Here is a 26,183-nt window from a genome sequence, read left to right on the forward strand (position 1 = left end):
TTTTATTCCAGATTTTCAAAATCAAGATGTCATATTTTTCCAGTAGAATGACTTCAATGTTGGATTTCTACTTGGCCCGCTGAAGATGGAATCTGTTGTATTCAGAATAATCAGGAATATGTATTTCTTTGCCTAGAAAAAATAATGTGAGATGAGCTGCAGAGGGACTGTTGCTAGCATACAGTTAACAAATTAACACTACTACTAGGCTTCATTTGCTTGCAATTAAAAATATGATTGGCATTGATATCATCAAGATTGTACTGAAGACAAAGGGGAATATTTTAAAAAAAAAACTGGAGTATTAGCTTTAATCTGCAATGGTTTCACATATCACTGAAACTTCTCATCTGAAATGTTTGCTTTAATGATTTATTTGTCTCTTTTTCAGCTAAAAACAGACTTGTTCATCTTGCAAAGGATATGCATTTATAAAACTTAAATGAGTGTACTAAATGGAAAGAAAAAGTTGCATTAAAAAATGGGAGTTTAATGATTTTTTTTGTGGGGGAGGAAGTTTGCATGTTTTTTGTAGATTTTATTTTATTTTAATTTTCTTTTAATCTCATTTCATTTTGGAAGAGAGAGAATTTTCTGAAATAACCTTTCTCCATTGAGGTAGGTTATTTGTATAAACACAACACTGATGTTTTTTTCATTAATAAGTGAAAATAAATACATTACAAAAAATGTGAAATTTGGGATTCTCCTCTACCACTCTCATTTTGGAAAGTTTTATGCAGAACCTTTTTTTTATGTTGCCCTTGATTGTTCAAGAGAAACTTCATGGTCTTACAGTATTCTGAACACATAGATTCCCTTGCCTACCTGCAGACAGCCTGCCTGCTGTTTTTTAATTGTTGACACCACTCTGGTGGCAGTGCCACAGTGAGAAACGTTTTAAAAATGCAGATAGGTTAAGTAAGTTGTGACAGTGATCTGTGCAAAAGGCAGCTTCAAAGGGCAAAAATAATACAGTGTTAGGGACCTTTCATTAAATAGAATACATAGGCTCTCACTGAAAACTGAATGAGGAAAGAAGAAGCTGATAGACTATATATTGATGGCCAGAACAAAAATAACAACACCAATAATATATATATACACACACACATACACACACACATATACAGAGAGGGAGAAGCACTTAAACTGTGGGGTTTTCATAGTTGGAGAGAATGGTCTTGTCTGCTATTTGCATTGGAGATGTGTTTGACCAGATCTCATCGTCCTTTAATTCACTATAATAAAGTTTGATACAGAAAGGCGTATGTTTCATATGTAAGCTTGGTATATGATAATAAAAATTAGCATATATATAAACTAGTAGCCAGCACCTCAAAGAACTGCTGTATAATAGTGAAGACTCTTAAATTTCTTTTCCTAGTTGGCCTATAGGCCTAAAGTTCCGCTTCTAGCATGGTCAGAAGTGCCCCAGCTTTTATTATGCTGGATGTTTTGCTCTCATCGGGTATATGAAATAAGCAACATGAGGTAATTTTTTAGGTCTGAACTGTTCTACATTTTAGAGGTTACATGTTAAATAATGTGCGACACTTGGTTTTGTTAAGTGACACGGGTCGTTCCTTTTTTTACGAACTTGGACAATAATTAGGACATTTCTTAATGTTTAAGTTCACTTTCTATGGAAGAAGATTCCAGTCATCATTTGTTCCCTTCCAGGAGAGAATTTTAATTCTGAGACTATTCAGGATGACGTTGTCAGTTGATCTTGATAAAATTGTTCTATTTTGAAGAAAATGCTCTCATGTTCCTTGGCTGCTAAAAATACAAGTACTAACAAAATGTACTCTAAGCAGGAGAAATTGCCACTTTGGGGGTGGATATGTAGACTTTGGGTTTTCCTGAAGTGACTCACTTTCCTCTACAGGCATTAGACAACTGTAACAACAACCAGCTTGCAAAGGTCTCGAGTCTAAATGTTTTGTTTGAAATACAGATGGATATATGCACATTATTAAGCTCCTTGTGGAATTGAGAGTTGAAAGTCTTGCCTAAAAATACAAGAAAAGTTTGATGTAGAATGAGAGAATGGGTCCAGGTTACCAGAAACCCAAGTTATTGCCTTGATTGGACGATTGTGCTTATAAGTCGGGCATATAATTAAAAGTTTGCAGGTGTGTACTTAATATTATTGGTGCACTCATAAGTACACAAAATGAAAAATTAATCATTAAGATAAAAGAATAAATACAGTGGAATCTATAAAAAAGCAAGAATTTTCAAAAAAAAGGAGGAATTAAATTTGTCAATCAACTTGGTGCAAACCAATCAGCTCATACTGGAGTGGAAGTATGTTACAAAAAGAAAGAGCTGACGTACACTTTCAAAGACTTAGTACATCTCCGTGCTCTTTGTGTCCTGTGCTGGGTATATTGAGCTATTTATAAAATAAACATTGTAATTCAGAAAGGCTGCATATTTTTCACTTTCAGCTCCTCAGCATTGATATCCAGATAAAACAAATATATATGACTAATTATTATGTTAAATTATATTTACCTGTCTGCACATTCTTCTGTGAAGTGTAATATCCTGGAACGGAGAGAATAATTCTATTTTGGATAATGCTTTGTTAATAAAATAGGTCTTTTCTTTGTGATTGATAGGAAAAAAGACTCCATCTGGAATTCTTAGGGAGCCATTTTAAGTCAGTCCCATGATGCAAATATGCCCCAGAGCCATCTTTTCTGTGCTTAAAAAAGCACTTTATTTCAAATGCTTTATTGGCAATTACCAATGATTTTGTAGTTATTTGGCAGTACATGGCAGGGTGATAGTACATTATTTCACATCAGAGCAGGTATGTAATATATATTAAAGTTAATAAACCATCACTTTGCTCTGTTAACAGACAAAAAAAGTTTATTGAAGTAAGGTATAAGTGTGCATAGGTTAAACATAAAGACTTTTATATATTGGGAATGTGAACTGTGTAATAGTAAGTTATTTTTTCCTTATGTGATTATGAGGGAGGCCTAAGTACAACCTTTTTTTTTTAGCCTATGTCAACATCATTACTATGTCTAAGTAATTTTCACAATTTTGAGTGATTTTTTGATATTATGTAATTATTATTGACAGAGGATATTGTCCTGTTTCACTCTCTTAGGTTTTTAGAGGAAGATAATGTTTGTAGAGATTTTCTTCCTAACTGTGTTAACTTGAAAATATGTTTTTATTATAATCACCAAATAAATAAGCCACTAAATAATACCACAGTGTCTGCATTAACATATTTTCCAATGAGCTTTGGACACATTCCTCATGCAGAAGCCAAAATACAGTGAATTTCACTGAATGATATAAAAGTGTTGCAGCGGGTGAACATGAGTGACTCAAGGCTCAGAAAAGGGACTTTTCCAAAACCTACTTAGAAGCAACCCATAGCAATGAAAAATGCAGATAGATGTAGTATATTCTTCCTGGATATTTTTTTTCTTGATATTTTAAGAAATCAAGATGAACCAGAGCATTCACAAAAGAAAAATTTATGTTAGGTGATTCTGCCACTGGTCTGAAATACATCTGCTTAGCACTAAGTAATGAGTAATCACTCAGTCTTAATCTTAACCTTAAATCTACTAAAGTATTCCTTTAGCTTTGCATGTGTTTTTTGTCCTATGTGCCTCTAAGGATGTGCTTTGTTTTATGTATTTTTTCCTGAATCACAGAAGGTATTCAACTTTATATGACAAGAGTGCTTGTTTGGTTGGTTTTGTATTTATGTTTTCTTATAGCGCTTCTGGTCACAATTTTGGTCAAGTATTCTTATTTAAGACCTGTATTGTAGTTCTGTGTTTGGCTTTTCTAATAGTACAAATTCAGTATAACAGTATAAATATTCTAAGTGAAAAATTTCAATCTATTAATTTTATATCTAAGAACAATTCAATTATTAGAGTACCTGTTCTGTTTTAAAAAGATTTTATCTTTGTTTATGTGGGACAGCCTTCCAGATCAGAATTAACTGTCAAATCCAAATGAAGTTCAGGGGAGCTTTTTGTTTTTAAACTTCAGTGAGCACTGATGCTTTATTTTGCAGGAGGTAGGTACATAAACATCCATAAACCACCACTTACCTGCCTGTTCAAACGTAGGGTGTGAAAAGTATCAAAAGTACTTAAAAGTATCAGAAGTACTTAAAAGTTTGCCATCATTCAAAATCAGATTTTTGCATTACATGTTATTGCTTTTCTGCTCTGTTATTGTACTGATGGAATCGGTACAATATGGAATCCCCACTCTGTCTTTTCTAGAAATGTGAATGAAGAAGTCTGTATCAGAAAACATTTTATTCACTTGCATTCAGAATTTGTACATCATCTTTGCATTTCTATTTTTTTTCTTTTTAATGAAACTGAACTGGCATATGAAAAAGATAGTCTTATTTAGGGATGCTGCTAAAAAAGGTTATGCTTTTCTTTTGATTGGTGGAAGTTAAATAGTACTTTATGTTATTGTACCATTTAAAATATTCTCAGCTTTCGTGGGTATTATTAATAGCTATTTTTTTTAATGTATATGAGCTGGAAATGTATTCAAAACTTCAGCTGACCCTACACAGCAGGTTTGGATCTGATGCAGAACAGATAGAAAGCAGAGCCAATTGAAATACTGAAATAGCCAGAGCCAGATATCGTCTCATGTGCTCCCACCTCAAAATCCTGTTTTGCTTTGCAGAGGAGTTATAGCTTTATTCACATTTTGAAGATGAAAACAACACTCTTTACTTCATCTTTTTCCTCTCTGATACTTGCTCTGGCAATCTGTACATTCTATTAATGTCCTTCTTATCTTCCTAAAAATTCAAGATTTATCAGTGCTGCATCTTTAACAGTCATCTTTATTATGCAGGGGCCAGTCACACTGTTTCCTACAAAGGCCAAATAAAAAACTCTGTGCATTGAAATGTCATTCCATAGGTACTATGATCTACATACTTTGTAGCATTTCCTGTATACACAGGCACAAACCCCCAACTTAAATATGTTTTTCCATCATATGCTTCTTTCATAATGTAAAGGTGCAGTAAATGCATGTGGCATTCTACAGACATGATTTTTGAATCAGTAAGTTATACTAGGGAAAAAGGAAAGAAAGTACCCATGCTTTTTCTGTACATAAAAGCCATACAGATTTATTTGGAGCCCATTAGGGCAGAGTTTGTTTTAATCAGTGTTTCTTTTTTCATATAAACATTTTGTTGAATGATGAATCTCACAATGATTAGCTTCAAGGGAAGAAAAGAAAAAGGACAAACCCAAATTCCATATTTAATGTTCAAATTGCAAAATATAATGAAACTGAAATAATAATGCTAGGACTGAATAGAAAATAGATTTTATACTTGAATCGGATTACAAGAACAACTTCCCCTCAGGAACACCTCACAGTGTATCTAGTAATATTTTGAGAAGTAAGAAAAATATTGAAAAGCATGTTTGGAGAAGAATATGCAGAAGAACAAAATCGTAATTAAACCCAGTCATCCCAGGAGGTGGTGGTTGTTTCATCTGCAGCTATTGACTGGGATAGGATCTAGGTAAATAAAACATCAATGGAATTCAAATCCATGTACTCCTCTTTGAAGGCAGTTGGGCTGTATGTGAAAGATTATGTATAGGAAGTGTATGCATAGTCTATGCATACATATGCATAGGTAGATAATAGTTTAAGAGGTAGATAATAGTTTAAGACTTCAGTGAAAATAATTCAAAGAGGTATCGTTAAAGGCTTTAGAAAAACACACAAACTCCAGAGTTGTTTTTTACACAAGGAACAATATTACTGCCTTGAAGACTGCAAGTGGCCTTCAGGGGACTATAATGCTCAGGCTCTGAATCCCAGCATTGTATTGCTTTTCAAGAAAAAACCTTGAGATTTACACAACTCCACTACCACTTCTTTGTCTTGTTATCAAGACAAAATGAATAGGTGTATGGAGTGTGCTGTACGTTTCTATGTGTTGCAAACAATTTTGCATATAGAAAGTTTGTCTAAACTCCTATGAGTAAATGGGCCTTCAGCAGAGTTCATGAACAACCAAATGTGTATATATATCCATTTTTTACAAGGAAAAACACAGTTCAGTGTTTTGCCTCTGAACTGATTAAATGTCTGTCCTGAAAGGGACAACAGACTCATTTCTTAGATTGATGTGCTTGTTGCCCTACACTGGATATGGTTTAGTCTTGATTTATTAAGCTTCCTGGTAAATGTGACTTAACTAGTCCCTTCTGTGAATATTTTTCTTGTGCCCTTTTGCTAATTGCAAGGATGCAAATGTCACAGAGATCTTTATATTTCTTGTCTCATTTGCTATATATTTTTGTAAATTCTGCTACTGTTTCTATGTAGCTGTTATAGTCAAATTTTGAGGCTCTGAATTCTATTGTTCTATATTCTCAATAATAAGGAGTACTATGTTATCTCAGTTTGCAGAAAAATAATCTGAAGCGCAAAGCTTTTCTTGTGTTGATGCAGAAATTTAAGAGCTGATGGTTGTGAGTCTGTTCACGTAGGTATGGCATTGGCAAAGAGGGGTTATGTAGAGCAAAGCACTTTGGTATGTGAGACAAGTTTCACAGTTAAGAGTCCAGCATAACTCAACAAAAATGTATCTTGTAGTGGATTTATCAGGTTACTTTTGGGCAATGAAGCAGTGCTACCCGATATTCTCTGTCAAGCAAAATGAGACATTTGCCAGCTCACACACAGCTAATGCATGAGCATGTTCATATCCCATAACTAACAGGCTCTGGTACTTCAGGGCTTCCGCTTTCAGGTCTGCCTTTTGGGTCTGCAACCCAGGCAGTGACCTGTGGATTGTCCTTAGTAAGAAAAAGAGTTCCTCTTGCCTTAACGTGTGAAAGGAGCACTTTCATACCCGGCTGAGATAGCTGGTAAGTTCTGATAAAAAGGCTTATGTTCCAGAAGGCTTTTTTTTCCTAATCATAAATGAAATTGAAACCAGATGGTATTAACTTAAATCCATAGTGCTGGGATTAAATAGAGATTCAAAAATGGAAAATATGACCAAAAAAATGGGAAAAAGTTGGTTTCTAGATTCTTCAGAAATTCTTGATGTCAGCATGAGTTGGGGGGGTTTTCAGAAAGGTCTAGCAGTTCTCACAAATCCTTGGCTGGTTGGTCATCTCCTTGAGTGTATTGACAAAGCACCAAAGAACATTTCAGTGCCACTGTGCCAGAGCAGAACCATGGGCTTCATGCATATATTCTGGGTATTCTATGAGGACTTAGTAAATGGCAGAGTAAAAAAGTTACAAGTGATAATGTATAAACAATAAGATTTACATAAAACCGTTGATAAGTTATAAAGCTTGCCAGAAATTGATTGAAGATTGTTTTTGCTGTTGCATTATAGAACTGTTCTCTAAGAGGTACAGCAATATGTTGTACTCTTTGGATGTTGTGTACTTTCTGTGTTAGGAAAAAGTGTCCTCTGTAATAATCAAGAGAGGTTTTTTGATCTCCCCATGCTCAATTTCTTACAATGGATGGAGGAGTACGTGTCAGAATTTGATTAAACCATCTTGGTCTTTAAAGTTGTTTTGTATATACACCAGGAGGTCATCTCATTAACACTTGGACAAAGTACATAGTAAGTTTGTAATTAAACATCCTCTTCCTTCCCATGGAAATCAAATACAATCACAAATTCTTCTTTCCCTGTATTTGTTTATGTTAGAGCATTGCTGCTGCCTAAATTATGTTAGTTTTGGTGCATACTTCAAATGAATTTTTTATCATTATGTTCCAGATTGGACAAATAAACATCATACGTGTACTTATTTTATATAGCCCCATGCCATGATGCTCAAACAGAGCTAAGTTCCCTCAATGGGATTCTGAGCTAACACAGCTCTTCTGTTCCTACTAGCCATGTTTAGTCATCGAGAGATAGCAAGCGTGTCTGTATAGTCCTGCACTGTCCCATGTAAATGTATGCCTCCCCATTTGTTTAGCTGTTTGCTCAAAGTTGTGGGTTATTAAATAGGAATAGACTTTCTTTTATGATCTCTTACCAGCATAAATATCAGCATAAGAAAGACAGAAAGTTGAGTGGGCTGGACATAGCTGTAATGATAGGTGGTTAGAGAATTAAATTCCCCTGCACAGTCCTCAAGGTGCTAGTAGCATCTGATTTCTGCGCCTAAGAAATGGCAAGTGCATCTCCAGGGTTGGCCCCTGGTTGGTCCCAAGCACAAGCAGCATGTCAGTATACCTGACATGATACTGTGTGATTATGTGTTTGCCAGGAACTGGAAACTGTTGGAGAGGGGAGCATAACTTGCTGTCAAATTTTGGTTTTTCAGAGCCATGGCTATCACTGGTCATGAGATGAAAATTAATGAAAATTAGTGCCTCTGACTTGAAAAAAACTTTTGTTTAGTTGTCTCTGTGAGAATAATGTTGACACTCTGAGATTCTTCCACTTTGTTTTGCAAAGTCACATTGATTTAGTTCTAAAACTGCTTTTTTATAAATGCATAAAAAGGTTAATATCTTCTCAATTCCATAAGTGGGAAAAATCTTTCTTTCTTTCTTTCTCTTTCTTTCTCTCTCTCTCTCTCTCTGTCTTTCTGTTCTTCCTCTCTTCCTCTCTTTCTCTCTCTCTCTTTTCTTCTTTTCTTCTTTCTCTGTTTCTTTTTTCTAACCTAATATGTAACCTAATATGTTTTAGTAATTCCAAAATGACTTTTGGATTAATTTACGTTTTGGCTATAGTGAGTTTGGAATCAGTGGCTCAAATTTTAACTCTTGCTGGCAGAAAGAGCTCACACATCAAGCTTTTAAAGGCAGAGTTTAATCAATCGGATTTTGCATTTTAATTATCTATATGTTTTTAGTTTTATTTCAGACAAATAGATGGCTTACTTCCTCTACTCTCACACAACTTTTAAAATCTGTATTAACTAAACAGCTTCTTGCTTATTACCTAAGCTCTGGGGAGGTTTTCATACTGGATACCCAGAACTGCAGAAGTTTTGCTGGTTTTTAAAACATGCAATGGTCCCCAGGTAATATCTTTTAAAAGGTCTTTTCATCATTGTAAGTTTTGATAGCTCTGCCCTTTTCCTTCTCGCCTTATTTACTTATTTCTCTATAAAGAAGGTAAGAGAACTGTAGCTTTGCTAAAAAGTGATTTATAATTCATTAGCTTTCCTAGTTCACATTTCTAAAAGATTGTGTCATCAGAAGCATTCCTAAATTTGTCGATTTTTGTTAGAAATAAAGAAAAATATCTTAAACTGGTAACAGTTTCCACATTGGCAGGAATAAATGAAATGTGAATCCTGTATAAATTTCTGCAGTCCTGAGTTGTTTCCAGCCTTGGCCTGCTATATATTCCCTGTCATATGCTCTTAGGAACAGAATCCAGATCAGTTTACTTCCTATTACATAATCTAAGTAGTTGTCACTGAGACTTAAACATTAGTAACTATTTCCACCCATGGGAGTCATGTGTTGCGCGAGGATAGAAGAAAAATATTTTCCCAGTATGTGAGAGATGATTCTTTTGGGCTGGGATTTAAATGAGTGGTACAACATACATAAAAAATACACTGGGCCATAATACTGGAGCAGAGAAGACAGCCAAGGGTTGGATTCTGATTACAAGAGCCCGGAGTGTCTTTTATAAAGTTTACAAAATTTAACATCAGCAGAATTTCAATTGGAATCTATTGCATCTTCCCAATGCCAAATATTCAGCTCATAGATGAATGTGAATGTTATCTTCAGCGATAGATGAATTCAATTTTGCCACTTCCAAATAGCATGTTTATGTAAAAAGATAAAAATTTAGATTTTGAAAATATTAACTAGTGGTGCAGCCTAAGAATAGGCTAGCTTTTCCCATGATTGATATTTTTTACTGCAGCTTAGTATTGAAAGAATGGTATTAAAATGAATATCCATTATTACTGATAATGGAAAATCTGCTGCTTTAGAAAGATTATGCTATTTATTTTTCAAGCAATGTTCAACAGCTGTGCAGATAATTCCATTAACACTGACTTAAAACCTTAGTTCTTCCATTTATAAAATATTACAATTGCATGAATCTATAACTCCCTCCTTCCAAACATCAGAATTCTTCAAGTACATATCAAACAAACAGCTCCAAATTTACATGACTTCTGTTATTCTGGAAAGTCTTATTTTTAAAACATTTATTCAGTGTGAGTTTTAGAGAAGATGAGTGTGCTGATGTAGTTGAAAGGCTAATGTTACCAATATTGTTCAATATTGGTCTAAAAAGAGTTACAATATCAAGCATCTGTAAATTGTCAACCTGGTAACCACCATACTTAACTATGAGGGAGAAGCACTAGAATTTAAGAGTGGTTAGAAAGTAATTAATAAGTTTATCAATAGTCTTGCAGTGTAGGGAGCTAAGACTTTGACTTATAAAGGGTTTAGCTGAGCTTATTAAAACTAGTTATTTAATGGCAGAAGAAAGTTTTGGGTTGGGTTTTTTTTGAAAAGATTATTAGTTTGGTGGTTTGTTTTTTTCAGGTCTGAAGAATTTTTCATCAACTTCAGTCAACTTATTGTTAAATCTGATTAATTCTTCAAACTGGATCACTGGCATTTTCAATTTAGCCATCAACAGTTCATTTCAGTGCACTTCAATTTGGGTGGAGTGACAACCTCTTTAGGTTAGCTATTCTATTGATTGTCTTTTTGGAGTAATTAAAACAAAATTGCAATGACTTTGGTTGGAATTCATTTCACTTAACTCTAGCTATGTAGATGTTTAGTCATCCAGAGTCATATAGGTTTATCTTAAAAGCAGTGGAAAAATGTAGTAACAGAAGAGATGATGAATGGAAGTCCAAGTCATGACTGTGAAGGCAAATAATGGATTCCCAGGAGAATATGTACAAAATATGAAGTTTAAAATAAAAAACAACTAAAAAACCAAACCCAGCAACAAAAATCAAATTAATTATAAATACTGCATTAATGTTAGTTTTGAAAGATTATCTTAGTCATCTCACTACTGACTTAGTAGTGCTCCAAATCTGATTTCAATGATGTAATAACTCCAGTATATTTACAATATAATTTTCCCAGATGTAGGTTCCAGTACTGCAAAAAAACTCACTTCAGTTACTGACCTAGTAATAACTTTTGGCTGTAGAGCAAATGGAATTTTAATTACACTAACAGCATAATTTATATCTTTTTGCTTTTTATAGGGTAGTATCTTTCAGGACTCACTTCTGTGTCAGTAATCCTGTTTTGAGTCTTCTAAGAGGAAGAAAGGAATTCTTCTTGGTCAAACTGAATCAGACCTTCAAATACACTCTGCACTGGTGCAGCATCAGCTTGATTATTGTGTGCAATTTTGGTCACCACGATATAAAAGTGACATTAAACTATTAGAGAGTGTTCAGAGGAAGGTAACAAAGATGGTGAAGGGCTTTGAGGGGATGATGTGTGAGGAGTGGCCAAGGTCACCTGGTCTCTGTGCAGCCTGGAGAAGAGGAGACCGAGGAGAGACCTTTGTCCTCTACAACTTCCTTGTGAGGAAGAGGAGGGGCAGGCACTGATCTCTTCTCTGTGGTGACCAGTGACAGACAGAGGGAAGGGCCTGAAGTTGTGTCAGGGGAAGTTTAGGTTGAATATTAGAAAATGGTTCCTCACATGGAGAGTGGCTGGGCACTGGAGCAGGCCCCCCAGGGAAGTGGTCACAGCACCAGTCTGACAGAGTTCAAGCAGTATTTGCGCAGAAATCTCAGGTGCATGGTGTGACTCTTGGGGTGTCCTGCGCAGAGGTAAGGGTTGGACTTGATGATCCTTTCCAACTCAGCATATTCTGTGAATATTCCCACAGCCATTGTGAGCTCAGATCTGTGATTATCCCAGTATAGCTCAGCAAACAGTTTTTGCTGTAACATCCAGTCATCAGCCCAGTTGATGCTGTTCCTAAGAATCTGTCCATTGAAATGCTAGACCCTAAAAAGAAAGAAAGTTATGGGGATTTTTCATTTAATTTTATCTTTCAACGTGAGCTTTTCCCCTCTTTTCTGCTTCCCTCCATGGAGCCTGCCTCTGCCACCCTCCTAGACAGCTGGCACAATGATTTGCATATCAAGGCATGTTTGCCTGGGACGTGTGAGGGGCTCTCATGTTCCCACACTGCTTCAAGCACTTGTTTTGTTACTGCTTCAGCGGGATGACGAGTACACAACAATATTGATCCTGAACTGCAGAAAATTACATATTTGTTTCATAGATACAGATATTTAGAACTAGTTCCTTCATCTGCTCTTCAAGAAAAAACAAAATTTTTTGTTTCTCAATAAACTAGTGATTTAGGCTTAAAATACCTTAAGATATATTTTTAAGAATGAAGTGAAATAAGCTTAAGTAACAATGGTGGTTTTGGGATTATTTTTGCTTAGACTTTTAGCAAGAGTAGCAAATTCTAATGTTAGGCCTGTAAGTACATTTAATGTAATATGTTATATGTAAGTTATTTATTGTCACATAGAAGTCTGGAAAGCATTTACAGACATGACCCTGAGATTCAAGAAACCAGCATCTTTCTAAAATAAGAAACCCAGCATCTTTCTAAAATGCTGTCTGGCCTGGGCACAATTTAGTAGTCTTGGTCTCACACAGGGTATATTTGCCCTGAAGATTAAACCCTAGTGGAAAAAAGGCAGTGAGTTCCGACTATGAGTGCTTCTTTCATCTACCTGGGTTTTATTTATCACATACCCCTTAAGTCTCTGAACACAGATGAAAAGGAGATTATTTTCCCATTTCAGGATAATTAACCAGTTCTTTAAGGCTAGGTACCAGAACTCCTTAGGAGCTACTTTTCCTCCAGATCTGAGTAGTTAGAACTAAAAGCAGAGAACAAACTTTGCTGCTACCTTACAGTCTATGCACATCTTCCCTTCCTTCAGAAAAATAAACCAAAAACACCATCATAAGTAGGAGCAAAGCCTTCTCACAAAACTAACAAGATATGTTTTTCTTCAAAGGCTCAAAATTGTTCCCAAGATTATGACAATAACTTATGGAAGTTGGTGAGTCAATGCCATTTGATGAGATGGTACTTGCTAATCTGCCATCCTGCAGATTACTCATTAAAGAGGGGTTAATGAAAATGGAAAAACTTACAGCATTTAAGCAAGGATCTTTGATAAGAGTATAATTCTTAACTCACTATGTTCTAATGCTTCTATGTAATGTTTCTATGCTTCTAAGTAATTTATTTCAAATACAGCAGTGTAATTAACATGTGTTAAGGGTAAGTTGGAGCATCAGACTATTCAAACCCATAAAGCAAACATTGTACCCCACCTGAGCTCCTAGCTCTAGTATTAAGCAGTACAAATAATCTGCATTGGCTACTTAATGAGATTCTAAAATGCACGCATATTTAAAAATCTCAGTCATAACTCACATCTTATTTGGGCATTAGTCTATATGCCAGCTCTGACACTGATCTTAGGACATGAGACTTAGGTCACTCAGTCTGTTATCATATTTGTTTCCCACGTCTAAAAGTGGATTATATTTCTCAGTCACCTCACAGGGATAAGACTGATTTTGCTCAAGTTTGCAAAGCTTTTTGCAATTCTTGGCCTACTGTTTGGAACTGTAGGGCAGTACACAAAATGGAGTATTTCTACTATCCTAACAGCAGCTGGGGATAGATTTTTCACACGCCAGTTCTTATACTCTGGGACATGTGGCTGCTGAGTCAAGTGGTGATGGGGCACATTAAGGACAAGGCAGACAAAATGCAAGCAGGAAAACAAACAGTTACTCTAACTTTGCAGAAAAACAAAACTAAAACTCCCAGTAAAAGCAGAGTCTTAGTAAATAAGGGAACAATATAAACCCTTCTCAGAAGGGTTTTTGACAAGCTGTTGTATTGATAGCTGATTCTGGCAGCTGGCAGCTGCAGAATATTAATGAAGCATTGGTAGGCACATGAGCACTCTGAACAGGTTGATTGCAACTGAAGTCTACAATGCATGGGATCAAGATACATTATTTGTTTGTAGCATTTGCTCTTAGTTTGACCTTCTTGCTTGCTTGCTACTTTTTTCCTTTTTTCTTTCTCCCTTTTTTCCTTCCTTTCACATCTATCCTTTTCCCCTTCTTCCTCGTTCCTTTTTTTTCTTTCTCTCTTTTATTCACTAGTTCTTGTATGCCTAATTAAGTTCAAATGTGATGAAAATTGCAATAAAAATGTTGCTTATATGTTATAAAAGTGTCCTCTTGTTTCTCTCCTATTATTTGGTAGCAGATGCATGCGGCTCCTCTCACAGTAAACTGCATTCCTGTTCAGTGCTTACATAGATGGGGTTTATACAGGGGAACTAGAAAGAGCTTAGGAGAAAATCCTTGTGCACATCTGACTCAGGGTATGTAAAGGCTGAGGAATCTCTGTATTTGACAGCGAGAAGTGAGATTGATGGCTTCACTCAGGACCCACTCCAGTCACTATTCCCCTGCTGTTTCCCTGGGAGGGGGCAGGCAGTGTTCCTTGCCCACTGCTTGCCTATAAAGGCATAGGTACCAGCAATGCTCTCTTGCTAGCTTTAAGCACATGACAGAATTCATATGCCTGACTAAGAACACTGGTGGTGATCTTTATTTACTCAAGTGCTGGTTTTTTTTTTTCTTATTTTGGTCTGGTACTGTGTCCTTCACGTGAACATCATCACACATGCTTGTTTTTAGGATTTCTGCCATATTTCTTTTTATTCTTCACAGCCTGTTATAACCTATAAGAGTTTCTGAAAAGGCATTTTGATTATCACTGCTTCATTCTTCCATCTCTTGCTTCTTCCTTTATCAACATTTGTGTCTACTAATGTAAAATCCTGGGTTTTTTTGGTTGCTGATGTATTTTGCACTTGTCATAATACCACCTGTATTACTCAAATATTACTAGTTAGGCTTAGGTTAGAGCTAGGTATATTAATCCCTTCTTTAGGAGGGATTCGGTTTCAGGAATTGCAGCAGGACATTAAATTCAGATTTTATGGGAGAATGCCTCTTTAGGTCCTGAGCATGTGTGAGATGTTGGATTTAACGTTTGTGAGAAAATGAACACTTAGTTTCACCTTGGTACAAACATGTATTTGTTATTTTTTTCTCTTCCCCTTTCATTGACTGGAGCTAATATTGGCCATGATGATCATAAAGGAATATCAGAGAAGCTATTCTTAGCTCTACTTTGTGGAATAAACAGGAGGTGTGAGATACTGTGATCCAGGCTCTTCTTTGTGGCAGCATGATGCCCACTGTAGGTTGGCAGACAGGACCATGCAGTGGCCTTTGCACCAGTTTGCCTCTAGGCTAAGGCACAGGAGCAGCCAATGCCCCTTTGCTTGTCTCCTTAATGCTGCTGTAATTTACTGTGAAGTTTTTAAAGGGAGGAAAGCACTGAACTGTCAGAGCCTGTTCTTCTACCCCAAAGGGGTGGATATAGTGGGATGTCTCCAAACTATTAGTGACATTCAGGAAACTTCAGCATTCTTTTAACTAATGTGGTGGCTGTGATTTTTCAAAGTGCTTTTGTATTATTTTTAGGAAAAGGAGTGCTTCCTCAGTAAATTGATAAGCCCTTTCCATTTTTATGAAGAGCAGTGTGTTGATGTTGTTTGCTATCCCAAAAATTCATAATAGCAATAGAAGTGTTGTCATGTGAATATTAAATATGAAAACAAATATGCTGAAGCCTTTGAAGTGCAAGAAAACAATAGTTAACCTTTTTTCATTAAACAACTAAAAGTTTTCTCAGATGAGCAGAACAACAGTTTTTTGGGGATGGATGGCAAACTCTTGTTCTTTACTTCCACTGAACTCACAGAAACAGAATTCTGCTTTTTTATGGCAAATTGAGTTTTTCTGCTCTTGAACAGGGAGTTTTATTTGTGCTCTAAGTTACAGTGGGCTTTCTGAGATACTCTTCCTTCTAATGGATCTTTATTAGCAAAAAGAAAGTAGTGTTTAACAGTGTTCAAAAAGTTCAGTCTCAGCAACCAGAATTGTTTCTGTTTGTCCAACTTGTTCTAGTGACAGGCCCAGGTTTTTCTCTCTGAGTTTTCTCAGTGAACTAACATTAAACTGAGACTGGAATAAGCAGAAAAAAAAAGTACATACCAGAAGTTCTTTCTGGACATGCATATAAAAAGATCTGTGTACAGAGCAATAGATATCTACTGCTGCCAGCAGGAAATCTGAGTTATATGATGCAGAAGCCAAACTACCTAGGCTTTTAAAATTTTGCCTAAAAGCCTGATGTTTTAGTCATTGATTTAGCTTTCCCCAGTGATGTGCTACCTATATGAGATTGTAGCTGATGTCTACAGTCAGCTTCAGTGAACTGGAGAATCAAAAGTACACTGGGTTTCTATCACAGGGCTAGCCTAGTAATAGGTAATCTTAAGAACAATATTTTGCTTGTTTTGTGGCATATATTGCATGCAGTGCTACATGGCATTTACCCTAAAAGTACTCCAGGCACTATCCCGAGAGATAAGTATAAGCTGACACAGTTGGGTTTTTTTTCGTTTTTGTTAAAGTAATCATCTCACTCCCAATGCTAATGCAGTTTACTGTGAGAAATTGGAAAATGCTGTAAGTGACACAGAAGGAATCATGGAGAGGCTTGCTGGTAATCATAAGCATAACAGAAACCTACTCACTGTTATCATCAACAGTTTTGAATACTGGTATGGCAGGAGATCACTCAAGAGTAATGTTGCCTAAATGCCCAAGAAAGAAACGGGGAGGAAAGAAGAATTTGCAGTTCATACTGTATGTGGAGGCTGAAAAAACTCCAGTTCAGTGTTTAATAATAACAACGGGATTTGTTAGTGGAAAAAATCTCAGAAATAAAAAACATATTTTCATCACTTCATATTTTCTAAAAAAGTTAATGAAGAATGTAAAAAAGTAAGGTTTTAGATATGAGGATGATATTAGCAATATGAGATTTATTTCAAGCCTCAGAAGTTTTGTGTGGATTTGAGCTGCCTGAATGTGTTGGCTACACCTCTTAGAACCTCTGTAAAGTATCATTGTGGTGGCAGCTCTTAAGATCAATTCTAAATTATAGAAGCACTGTGGAAAGCTTCCTCATGTCTTCTAATATGTGGAAACAGCAAAACTAATACCATCAAGCTCTACCTTGTTCCTGCAAGTAATATCAACATTAAAATATCAAAATCTTAAGAGTAAAATGTGGAATTTAAATATTACGTATTTATTTTAGTGATACAGAGGGAATTTTAAATCTCTGCTTAGATCTCTGCTTTTCAGTTGTTTGCAATTTGTTCCTCTCTGTTGTTGATGATGATATTGCTGCGGTACCAATAAATCTCACTAACACTTATTTATAGCATTTAGTTATAATTTAGGTGTAACTTTTTTCAAATTGTTTCTTTTCCACACTGCAGATTGTAGAGCTACATAAATTAACCCACACAAACAAGTCACTTCACAATAAGTGACTAATTGCAAATGCAACTTCAGCGACTGAGATGAGTGATTTTTAACAGTTGCCACATATTGACTAGGCTATTGGAAATATTCTTGCCACAAGTTTTTTTGCAAAACAGCTTTTGCTTCTAAAATCAGGTCCTCTTGTTCTGTGGTCCCTTGAAAGATGGAAATTGATCTTTCCTCCAAGGGTTTTTTATGTTCCCTGCAGATGACTATTGAATAACATAGTTTGATATGGAAAAAATGAAAAAATATTTGACAATCTGTTTTTTTCCCTGTTTTTCAGTCTAATTGGAGAAGAGACAGAGACCAAAAATGCCACCTGCAACAGGAGCGCCAGATTACCCACCTCCTGATGGAGGCTGGGGATGGGTTGTGGTCTTTGGGGCTTTTATCTCCATTGGATTTTCCTATGCTTTCCCCAAAGCCATCACAGTGTTCTTCAAAGAAATACAAGAGATCTTCCACACATCATATAGTGAGATAGCTTGGATATCATCAATAATGCTTGCTGTCATGTATGCAGGAGGTAAGACATTCCTGAAATTAGTAAATAACTTTGCTTGGTTGTTTTTTTCATATGGTCTTAAAGCATTTTTTCCCTTTGGGCCTTTTCTTTGTTCCTCTACCTAAGATTCAAGTAATTTGAATAAAAAAAGATTTTGCAATCTTTCCCTAAATTCACAATTTTTAAGAGTATAACTTCCCAACAAATCGTTGCCCAAATAATTTCTTCTGGGTCTAGGAGTAAATTTGGTCAGTTTCCACTGACTTGGTGAGATTTCTCAGTATATCCAATGATGAAGCTTAATCACAGAAAATTATTATGGCAACGAGGGTTCGTTCATGAGGCACCGGTATTCCTCTGTAGACAAGGGTTTATATCTGGTCCGTAGTTGTCCTAAGAGTGATGTTTCAAACACGCCATCTGTATGACAGCTAAGAGGCAGACAATCTTATTCTTGGGATTGAACAGGGAACATAAATTCTCTGATACCTTTCTTCTTGCAAGCAAGCAAGTAAAGAACAAGACAGATGTAAAAGGATTTTGAAGTATAAAGCTATGTTTAAGAACTAAGTGTCAGATCTGCTTTGACAGGCTTTGTGTCTATCAACCCCAAAGACTAACTTGTTAAATCATGCGTGGTTTCTTCATTTTATCAGAATTTTTTTCTCCTTTAAATATTGGTGAGAGCTAGCTGCTGTTTAGGCAAAACACTTAGACAGTTCAAAGGTGTGAATTATGTTAATTCAGGCAACAGATCTGGTATTTCCCTTTCTTTTAATGTTAAAAGATAACCACGTGGAGCATCTGACTGATTGCACTGATGAAGCAATTAAATGGATACATTTACAAACGTGTTTATGTATATGTACATATGTGTGAATGTATAGACATAGAGACTGAAAACACTGTGCTGATGGCACACTGATACTGAAACTCTTTAATCGCTGAAGATTGTTGCTCAAGTATTTTTCAGAAGTGGTATCTGTGTAAAAGTACAGTGTTGTCAGGTCCAGCAAATGATCTATTGAAGGGTGAATAAAGTGTCATTTCCAGCATGGTAGTTTTTTTATCTCTTATTTCATTCTCCCTAAACTCTGACACATGAATGGCCCTACCTTTTTGGTAGTCAGGGAAGTAAGGAGCATGCCTACAAAGAGGATCAGGCTATCTGGATTGCTCTCTCCAACTCCCTCTTATTCCCTGTCTGACTACAATCATGAAGCTGGAGCATTAGCTTTTGCACCTCAGTTGATGGCATGGAAAAATGGATCTTTTTTCAAATTCTGTCAGTTACAGAGACCTTATGAAGATGTCTTGACAAATGGTGTCAGTGTCAACAAAAGTATGCTATTGACGTATTTTGATACTATTTTTACTCGTATACTAATAGAAAATTGTGAGTTCATCACAAGCTGGTGGAGAAATTTAAAGGATTTTATAGAACCAGCGACAATAGTCAAGTGAATTCACCAAAATTTACCAGGTGAAGAAATAACTTGAAGCATTCAAGAGTGGAGTGAAAGAGGGTATATCTCCTTGCATTCAAGTCCCCTCTAATGGAGCACTTTATTAAGGGTGCATCAGTACTTGCACTATGGAGATGGAGTGTACCTGAGTAACTGTGGCAACCTCTGAACAAGTGTTGAACCCATCTTCCCATCTGTATGGGAAGAGCACAGGTGTTGAAAAGCTGGATAATTTTTCTGCTTTCTGTATGCTGTGACTTGCTGATCCTGAGCTCCTTTAACAATGTGAAGCAGGTTTGCTCAATAGTGCAGGTGTTGCTATGTTGTGTTCTCTGCGTAGCATTTCATCTATGCCATTTCTGTCAGGTCAAAGTTCACCCAGGTTACATTAATAGTGCACCTGCAAATCTCAGGGCATTTCACTGTGGTCATTTTTATCTGTGAGGTTCAATGTGCACAACTTTTCCTATTAAATACAAAAGATTCAGTATTTCTGCCTTTTCTCTAGTACTTTGACTGTTCTGATTACCAGTTACTAACTGCGCTTCTATATTGACATTAAAAACTACAAAACTGTTTGCTGTTCATTCTGCTGACACCTACCCCATTTACTACAAAGATTATCAGCAGAGGAACAGTAAGCGGAGTTGTTTGGATATCTTGTTACAGACTCTTGGTTTTAAAATGCTGAGAGTGACGACCCTGCCTGATATAAACACTCTTTGAAGCCAAAGCTTCTCTAGGATCACTTCCTAATAACTGGGCCATTTAGACAATCACTGGCAGAATATGAAATAGCAATCCGGAAAAACATTTCTGAAGGAAATCACTTCATTGTTTTTACTGTCTGAAGGTGGTTTGATTCTTCTTTCACATTTGATGTGCTGTAATGTGAAATACACATTCAGGCCACAAGTACAAGGTGTATTGTTTACTATGGAGTGTGATACATGCACCTGCAATGAACACTGTTCATCATGCTACTAATGAAGGTAACCTGAAAACATCTAAGATCTGTCATCCTCATTACAGCTTAGCATTCAACCTATTAATCATCACAGTGGGGTCAGTGAATAAGTTAGACTCTGTGCAGACACTTTTTGCTTTGGAGGCTGCAGCCTCTTGCAGTAATTAGCTGGCATCTGTGTTTCTGCAACAAGGTATTAACTTACCTTTCAATGCCTCTGAAAAAAGCTCCAATAAGGAGCTAAAAGAATGTTAATTATATTTATCATTTACTTCATACTTAGAATAAATGGCATTAAATTATAGCAGACCATCTGGCAATCCATATGGTCTCCTGCAGTCCTGGTTAATTCCAGCAAATAGGTCAAGCACAGCATTCACCCTGTTAGGAAAGCAGCAGGCAGAGGTGACAAATCTGATAAATCAAATCAATATGAAACTAATTTTCTCTCTCAATCTGGTACAATATGCAGTTTCATACTATTTTCTGTTGTGTTTTAGGGGGTTGGTTGGTTTGTTTTCTTAAGCTCTCTCTTCCTTCTTCCCTCACCCCCCCAACCTTTTGATGTTTGTTAGAGTTTACTAAAAAGGCATCCCAAAAAGCAAGATCCAGTGATGTGATTAAGGTTGCAAGTATTGCACAGCCTCTACTGTTCAGGCCATGCTTGATAAAAGCATCCTTTGGAGAAGAGCAGTCGTTCAGTCTCCATGGTAACTCCTTCTTCTGCCTCTCTTGAACAGAAACTGTCAATTGCATTAAATTGAGGGTGATGGGTTTGTGATGGATTCCTACACCTAAGGGACTGAGATTGGGACCACCAGACTTTTGTTACTGGAGGACAGAAGCTGGGATAAAATGGAATTAGTTGAGTTATCCTGACAGCACAATCTGTGTTCCTGCATGTGTATGAACAGATATGTGTATAAAATGCGTGTGCATGTATGTATTCCTAGGTATATAAAATATATATGTGTCCTTATACTTACAGAGTAATATGCCTGCTCCAACACACAGAGAAATTAAGGAATTAAAGAAAAAGGTCAAATACATTTGACCTCAAGTTCTCTTAGTTCACTCTTCTCTTTTTCAAAACTTTACCTTTCACTTTGTGCAGCGTTATCAGCCAAAGGTGATTAAGGAGCTTCTTATCAGAGCTCGATCTGTTTCCAGTAAAAATGTTTTCATTGCTTTCAGTGTGGGTTTGATAGGAGCCACAGTGGCAGCTATGAAAGCCACGTGACAGGTCTGGTGATTTCAGACAGAACTGACCTTGAGCATTAGATTTCCACAGGGAAAAAGCAGTTTGTTCACTCACTGGTCCTTAACTCTTTTTCTATCATTTTTCCAAGACAGTTTCAGTTTGCGGGTTTTGTTTCTTTTGTTTGTTTGTTTGTTTGTTTGTTTGTTTTCTCAAAAAGTACTTTTTGGGTGTAACATTGGGTTGTGAAGATTAGATTGAGAGCTGATAAATCCTTCAAGCCATACCCAGGTGTGAAATGTGGGACAGTCTTGCTGGTCTGAAGTTCAGAAAACATAAAAGTTTCATTTAAATTCTGGATAATGTTTCTGAGTAAATAGTTGAAAATACATTTTTAGACTGCTTTGGAATAAAGCTGCTATATAAGTGTATGGAGTGGCCATTATAGTTTTTCAAAACACACTTATTCTTTAAAAAGGTAGCACTTATATCTTCCTTTCTCTTCAGTATTGCATAAGTTATTCAAGTCTAAAGTTAAGTGTTTCCAAACAATAGTAAACCCTTGAAGGATTTTTCATCTGACAGCATAAAAGTAACCTACAGACAAGTCCTCATTTTGAATTTCTCTAATATTAATTTGGAAAATAACATATCATATGGTATGTTCAAAATATTTGTGATTTTATCTCAGTGGGTGTTTTGGTGATATTGCTGTGAAGATGAAATGGCGTGCACGGTGGAGATGACAGTTGTGAAATCCATGTAACACAAACAACAGATGGTTATGGATTTTTACTTTTGGGCAGAACCTGGGTTCCTACACTTTTCTTCCTTCCTGATAACATTTTCTAATTTCGGTTTTACAAATACCAGCACAAGGAATTCAGTGGCCATCAATATGGAGATTGAGAAGCTTTCTTGAATTGACCTATCTCCTTTGTTGTCAGGGGCAAGTGTTTTTCCCCATCAGAATATGCAAAGTGTTGCATTTTAATAACCTCATTTAGAGTGCCCTTGAAAGCAGAACTTACTAACTTTCTGAGTTCCTCATGGGCATAAGGGATTACTTCACATTTAGCCTGAGATATATGAAAAGCGTCTATGTCAAGTTAATTTGAGACTCACAGATAAAGGAAAAGGAGTCGTAATGAGGTTTCACAAGAACAGAGCATTTTGACTCTTACTAGCAAATGGAGATAAGAGTAACAAAATATTATAAATATACATTAGTTCAGTTCTTAAAAAACAAGACCTGAATGCTAAAGCCTATGAAGGGTAATACAGCCAGGTCTTATATTTCTTTCAAGGCTTTGAGTTTTAGTAAAACTGGACATTATATGGTAGCGTTCTGCAGAAGCAATGCATGTTTTAAACAGAGATGTTTTAAACCGAGATGTCTTCCTAGACATTTAGAAAACACTCTAAAATGGTCAAGGGAAGAAAGGTGAAAAAAACCCAAAAAGCATATCTGTTCTAGATGGTTTTATAAATTTTCTTTTCCCAAAGGTTTGTCACCTTATGTACAGGAACAAGATGGTTTTTTACTCTGCAACTTGTTAGATTTTGCTGAACAGATAAGATCTAATTGCTAAATATTCATTGCCTTTGAGGATCCAATTTTGTCAAGTTTTCATGAAAAAAGGGCTTTGCTTGGATCTGGATACACTTAGGAAGCCAATCTCAAGCTAAGGACATGCTTCTACTGGGAGAAATAAGGAGTTTTTTGTCTCTTATTGTATGCTTGTGTTAATTTTGAGTAGTTGTCAGAAAGACATTATATGAGTTCCCACTGTGTTTCTACAAACCTCTTTTGATGTTCCAGCCACAGGGTATTTGTCATGCTTTGATACATATGATCACCTGGGGCATGCTTTAGAGGTGAACATGGCAGTGCTGGGTTAATGGTTGTACTTGGTGATCTTGGAGGTCTTTTCCAACTTTAACAATTCCATGATTCTATAGAAATATTTGCAGCAACTTAAATATAATTAACTTGAGCCTTTTACTAAAACAGGTTTCATTTACATAAAAGTAGGCAATGTGGATTACATAATAAACAATAATAATAACTCTCCCTTTGTAAGACTTTGTCTTGATCTTAATTTGGTTTTACAGGCAGGGATTTCAATAAGTAAATAAATATTGACAGCTTTTTATCTGCAAAAATGATGCTTTTTTGATTTCCACTTAGTTTCAATTAATAGGTCAAAGTCTAACAATAATAAATAACATGCATCATTTTCTAAGGAGCTAAAACTTTGGGTTTGTTTAAGAAAGGTATCAAGGGACAAACTGTGGCCTTTGATATGTTCATTGAGCTTGTAAAACTTTGAGGAAAGAATGCTTATTTTGTGAGTACTGCAAATGTTGGACTAGTTCCCATATAGTTTTCCAGTGGATCATACAATGGCTGTGTTCGTGATGTGTGTTGGGTAATTCAAAGGTAATGGAACAATGGTCTAGCGCAACTGGAAATCATGAGACATTTATGCAGATACCAGAGAAGAACTGTGGGGAAGGAAAAGTCTGTGTATACCATTGTAGTCACCCAGCACTTCAAATGAAAGAGTAAACCCAGCACTTTACAAAGAACTTATTATAGAATTTTACTGGTCCATTGTTTTGGAATGTCTAAGAACTATTCCTTGTTTATTTTGAAGAGTATATTCAAGGAAAACAGAGTTGTACTGATATGTTTAGAAGGTATTCTAAGCCAGTATCAAATGGCAACAGCTGAGACGTACTGTGGTTCAAGATATGTAGTTATGCAGTCATTAGCAGAGGTGAGTGTGCCAGGCACTTCGTGACAGGCTTATGGTGATGCCAGAGGAACAGCAGAAATAAAAAAATGTGATGGTTTAGAATGTTTTTTATCATTATATTAGGTACTCTTTAAATTGATTCACTAATTTCGAAGATTTTTGCAAAAACCATGGTAAATGCGTTTAAATGTATAAACCATATGAAGCATTTTTTAGGAGTCAAAAACCTTTTAATCTAATAGTGATATTCTATTGAAATTCTGTACCTCCAAGAATACAAATAAATGCAGCTTTAGAAGTTAATACATGTTTTGTTGGTGCATACAAGCCAAAGAAAATCTTAGCTTTCTTTTCCACAAATTTTGGCCGGTATTTTTTCATTGTCAAGAAACAGTTAAGTATTTGCATTGCAATTCTACCTGATTTTTGTCTGGAGGAATATCTACTATGACATGACATCCAAATGAAAGAATGTGATTAAAACAGGAACTCTATTGTGAAATAAGATGTTGATTTCCTCATATAGTTCAAACACATCTTTTAACAGTTTCTTACTGATGATGGAAATGTGTGCCCGTTTGGTTTTCTATGCGTAATACTTGGAAACATGTATCATTAAGAGGTTCAACTTTTAGAAAATTTTGAAGAAAGTAATGGTATCCTTACAGCTGTTTTGCAATAGTAGCTGGAGATAATATGAACAGGATTCATGTGTTTCATCTTCCTCAACAAAGGCACCTGTATCTGACCAGTTGTCTAGACATCTTCTGTTGTCAATCAATAAAGATGGGAATTTCTAATTCATTCCTTCTGAAGCTAAATGTCCAAAACACATCAAATACAAAGACTTCTTTGGCTTTTGAGTACTAAAAGAATCTAGAGGTAAAGTTCAAATTCTCCACAAAGCTGAGTTGATGCCACCCTATATGATTGTTGCCCAACACTAATACATTATATTTTGCTACCTAGAGACCTTGAAATTTAAGAACATTCTTATTTGAGATAAACACCCGCTGTTAAGGGTTTTAAGCTTGTTATGTTTAAGGTTTGATTTCTTCTTTAATCTTCTTTTATGTTGAATGGGTTATAATTCTCCCAAGTTCCAGTGACATTGACTCAGTTGCATTAGTTTTAGCCCTATTAAAAATACCTGGTAATTTTAACAATACCTTTGAGCTTGTAAATTTTCTCTTACCTTGCAATGACTTTCCTGTAATTCCCTTTTTCCATAAGCAGATAAGAAAAAAAACACAACTGGCCTGTTTAATAATTGTCTAGGTTTACATTCTTCTGTGGCTGGTTATAAGCTGATAGAAATCCGTGGATCTGATATATTTTCTTATGCTCTGTGAATGATTTAAAAGTTAAATACAGTTCAGTCTCTTTGTAACAAGACCCCCAAACACTTCTCTTATTGGTATCAGCTGGCAGCACCAACTTTGTCATGCTGCAAACCGTACTCATACTGCTCTCCTATGGAGGAATCCTTTGCTCTTCCTGGAACAGAACTTGCCTGAGTGAAATTTGTAGTTCTTTTAAAAGGATGAGCTTCTCTGTCCCACATATATTGCTTCCAGGTTTGCAGGATTTCCCAAGAACTCTGCACAAGCTTTCAAGATTGGACTGGCACAAGAGAAGGCAGAAAATGTCCTATTTAGCCTTCCCTAGGAGGTGGAGTAATCTTATGTCCTTGGAAGTAAAATTTCACTCAGAAAAGCTTCGAGAGCTGTGCTGGTCTAAATTATTT

The 26,183-nt window shown here is 36.0% G+C and overlaps 1 protein-coding gene across 3 annotated transcripts in view; it reads left to right on the forward strand.

Annotated features, from left to right (window-relative positions):
* The window catches only part of SLC16A7 (solute carrier family 16 member 7), an 80,336-nt gene that overhangs the window by 28,438 nt on the left and 25,715 nt on the right, over window positions 1-26,183 (forward strand). For all 3 annotated transcript variants that reach the window (XM_059471967.1, XM_059471966.1, XM_059471969.1), the window contains one exon: window positions 17,822-18,064. In XM_059471967.1, coding sequence (XP_059327950.1) covers window positions 17,851-18,064 — 214 coding nt within the window. In that variant the 5' untranslated portion in view covers window positions 17,822-17,850. The remainder of the gene's footprint in view (window positions 1-17,821; window positions 18,065-26,183) is intronic.

The sequence above is a fragment of the Ammospiza nelsoni genome, chromosome 5 (assembly GCF_027579445.1).
Source record: "Ammospiza nelsoni isolate bAmmNel1 chromosome 5, bAmmNel1.pri, whole genome shotgun sequence".
NCBI classification, from domain to species: domain Eukaryota; kingdom Metazoa; phylum Chordata; class Aves; order Passeriformes; family Passerellidae; genus Ammospiza; species Ammospiza nelsoni.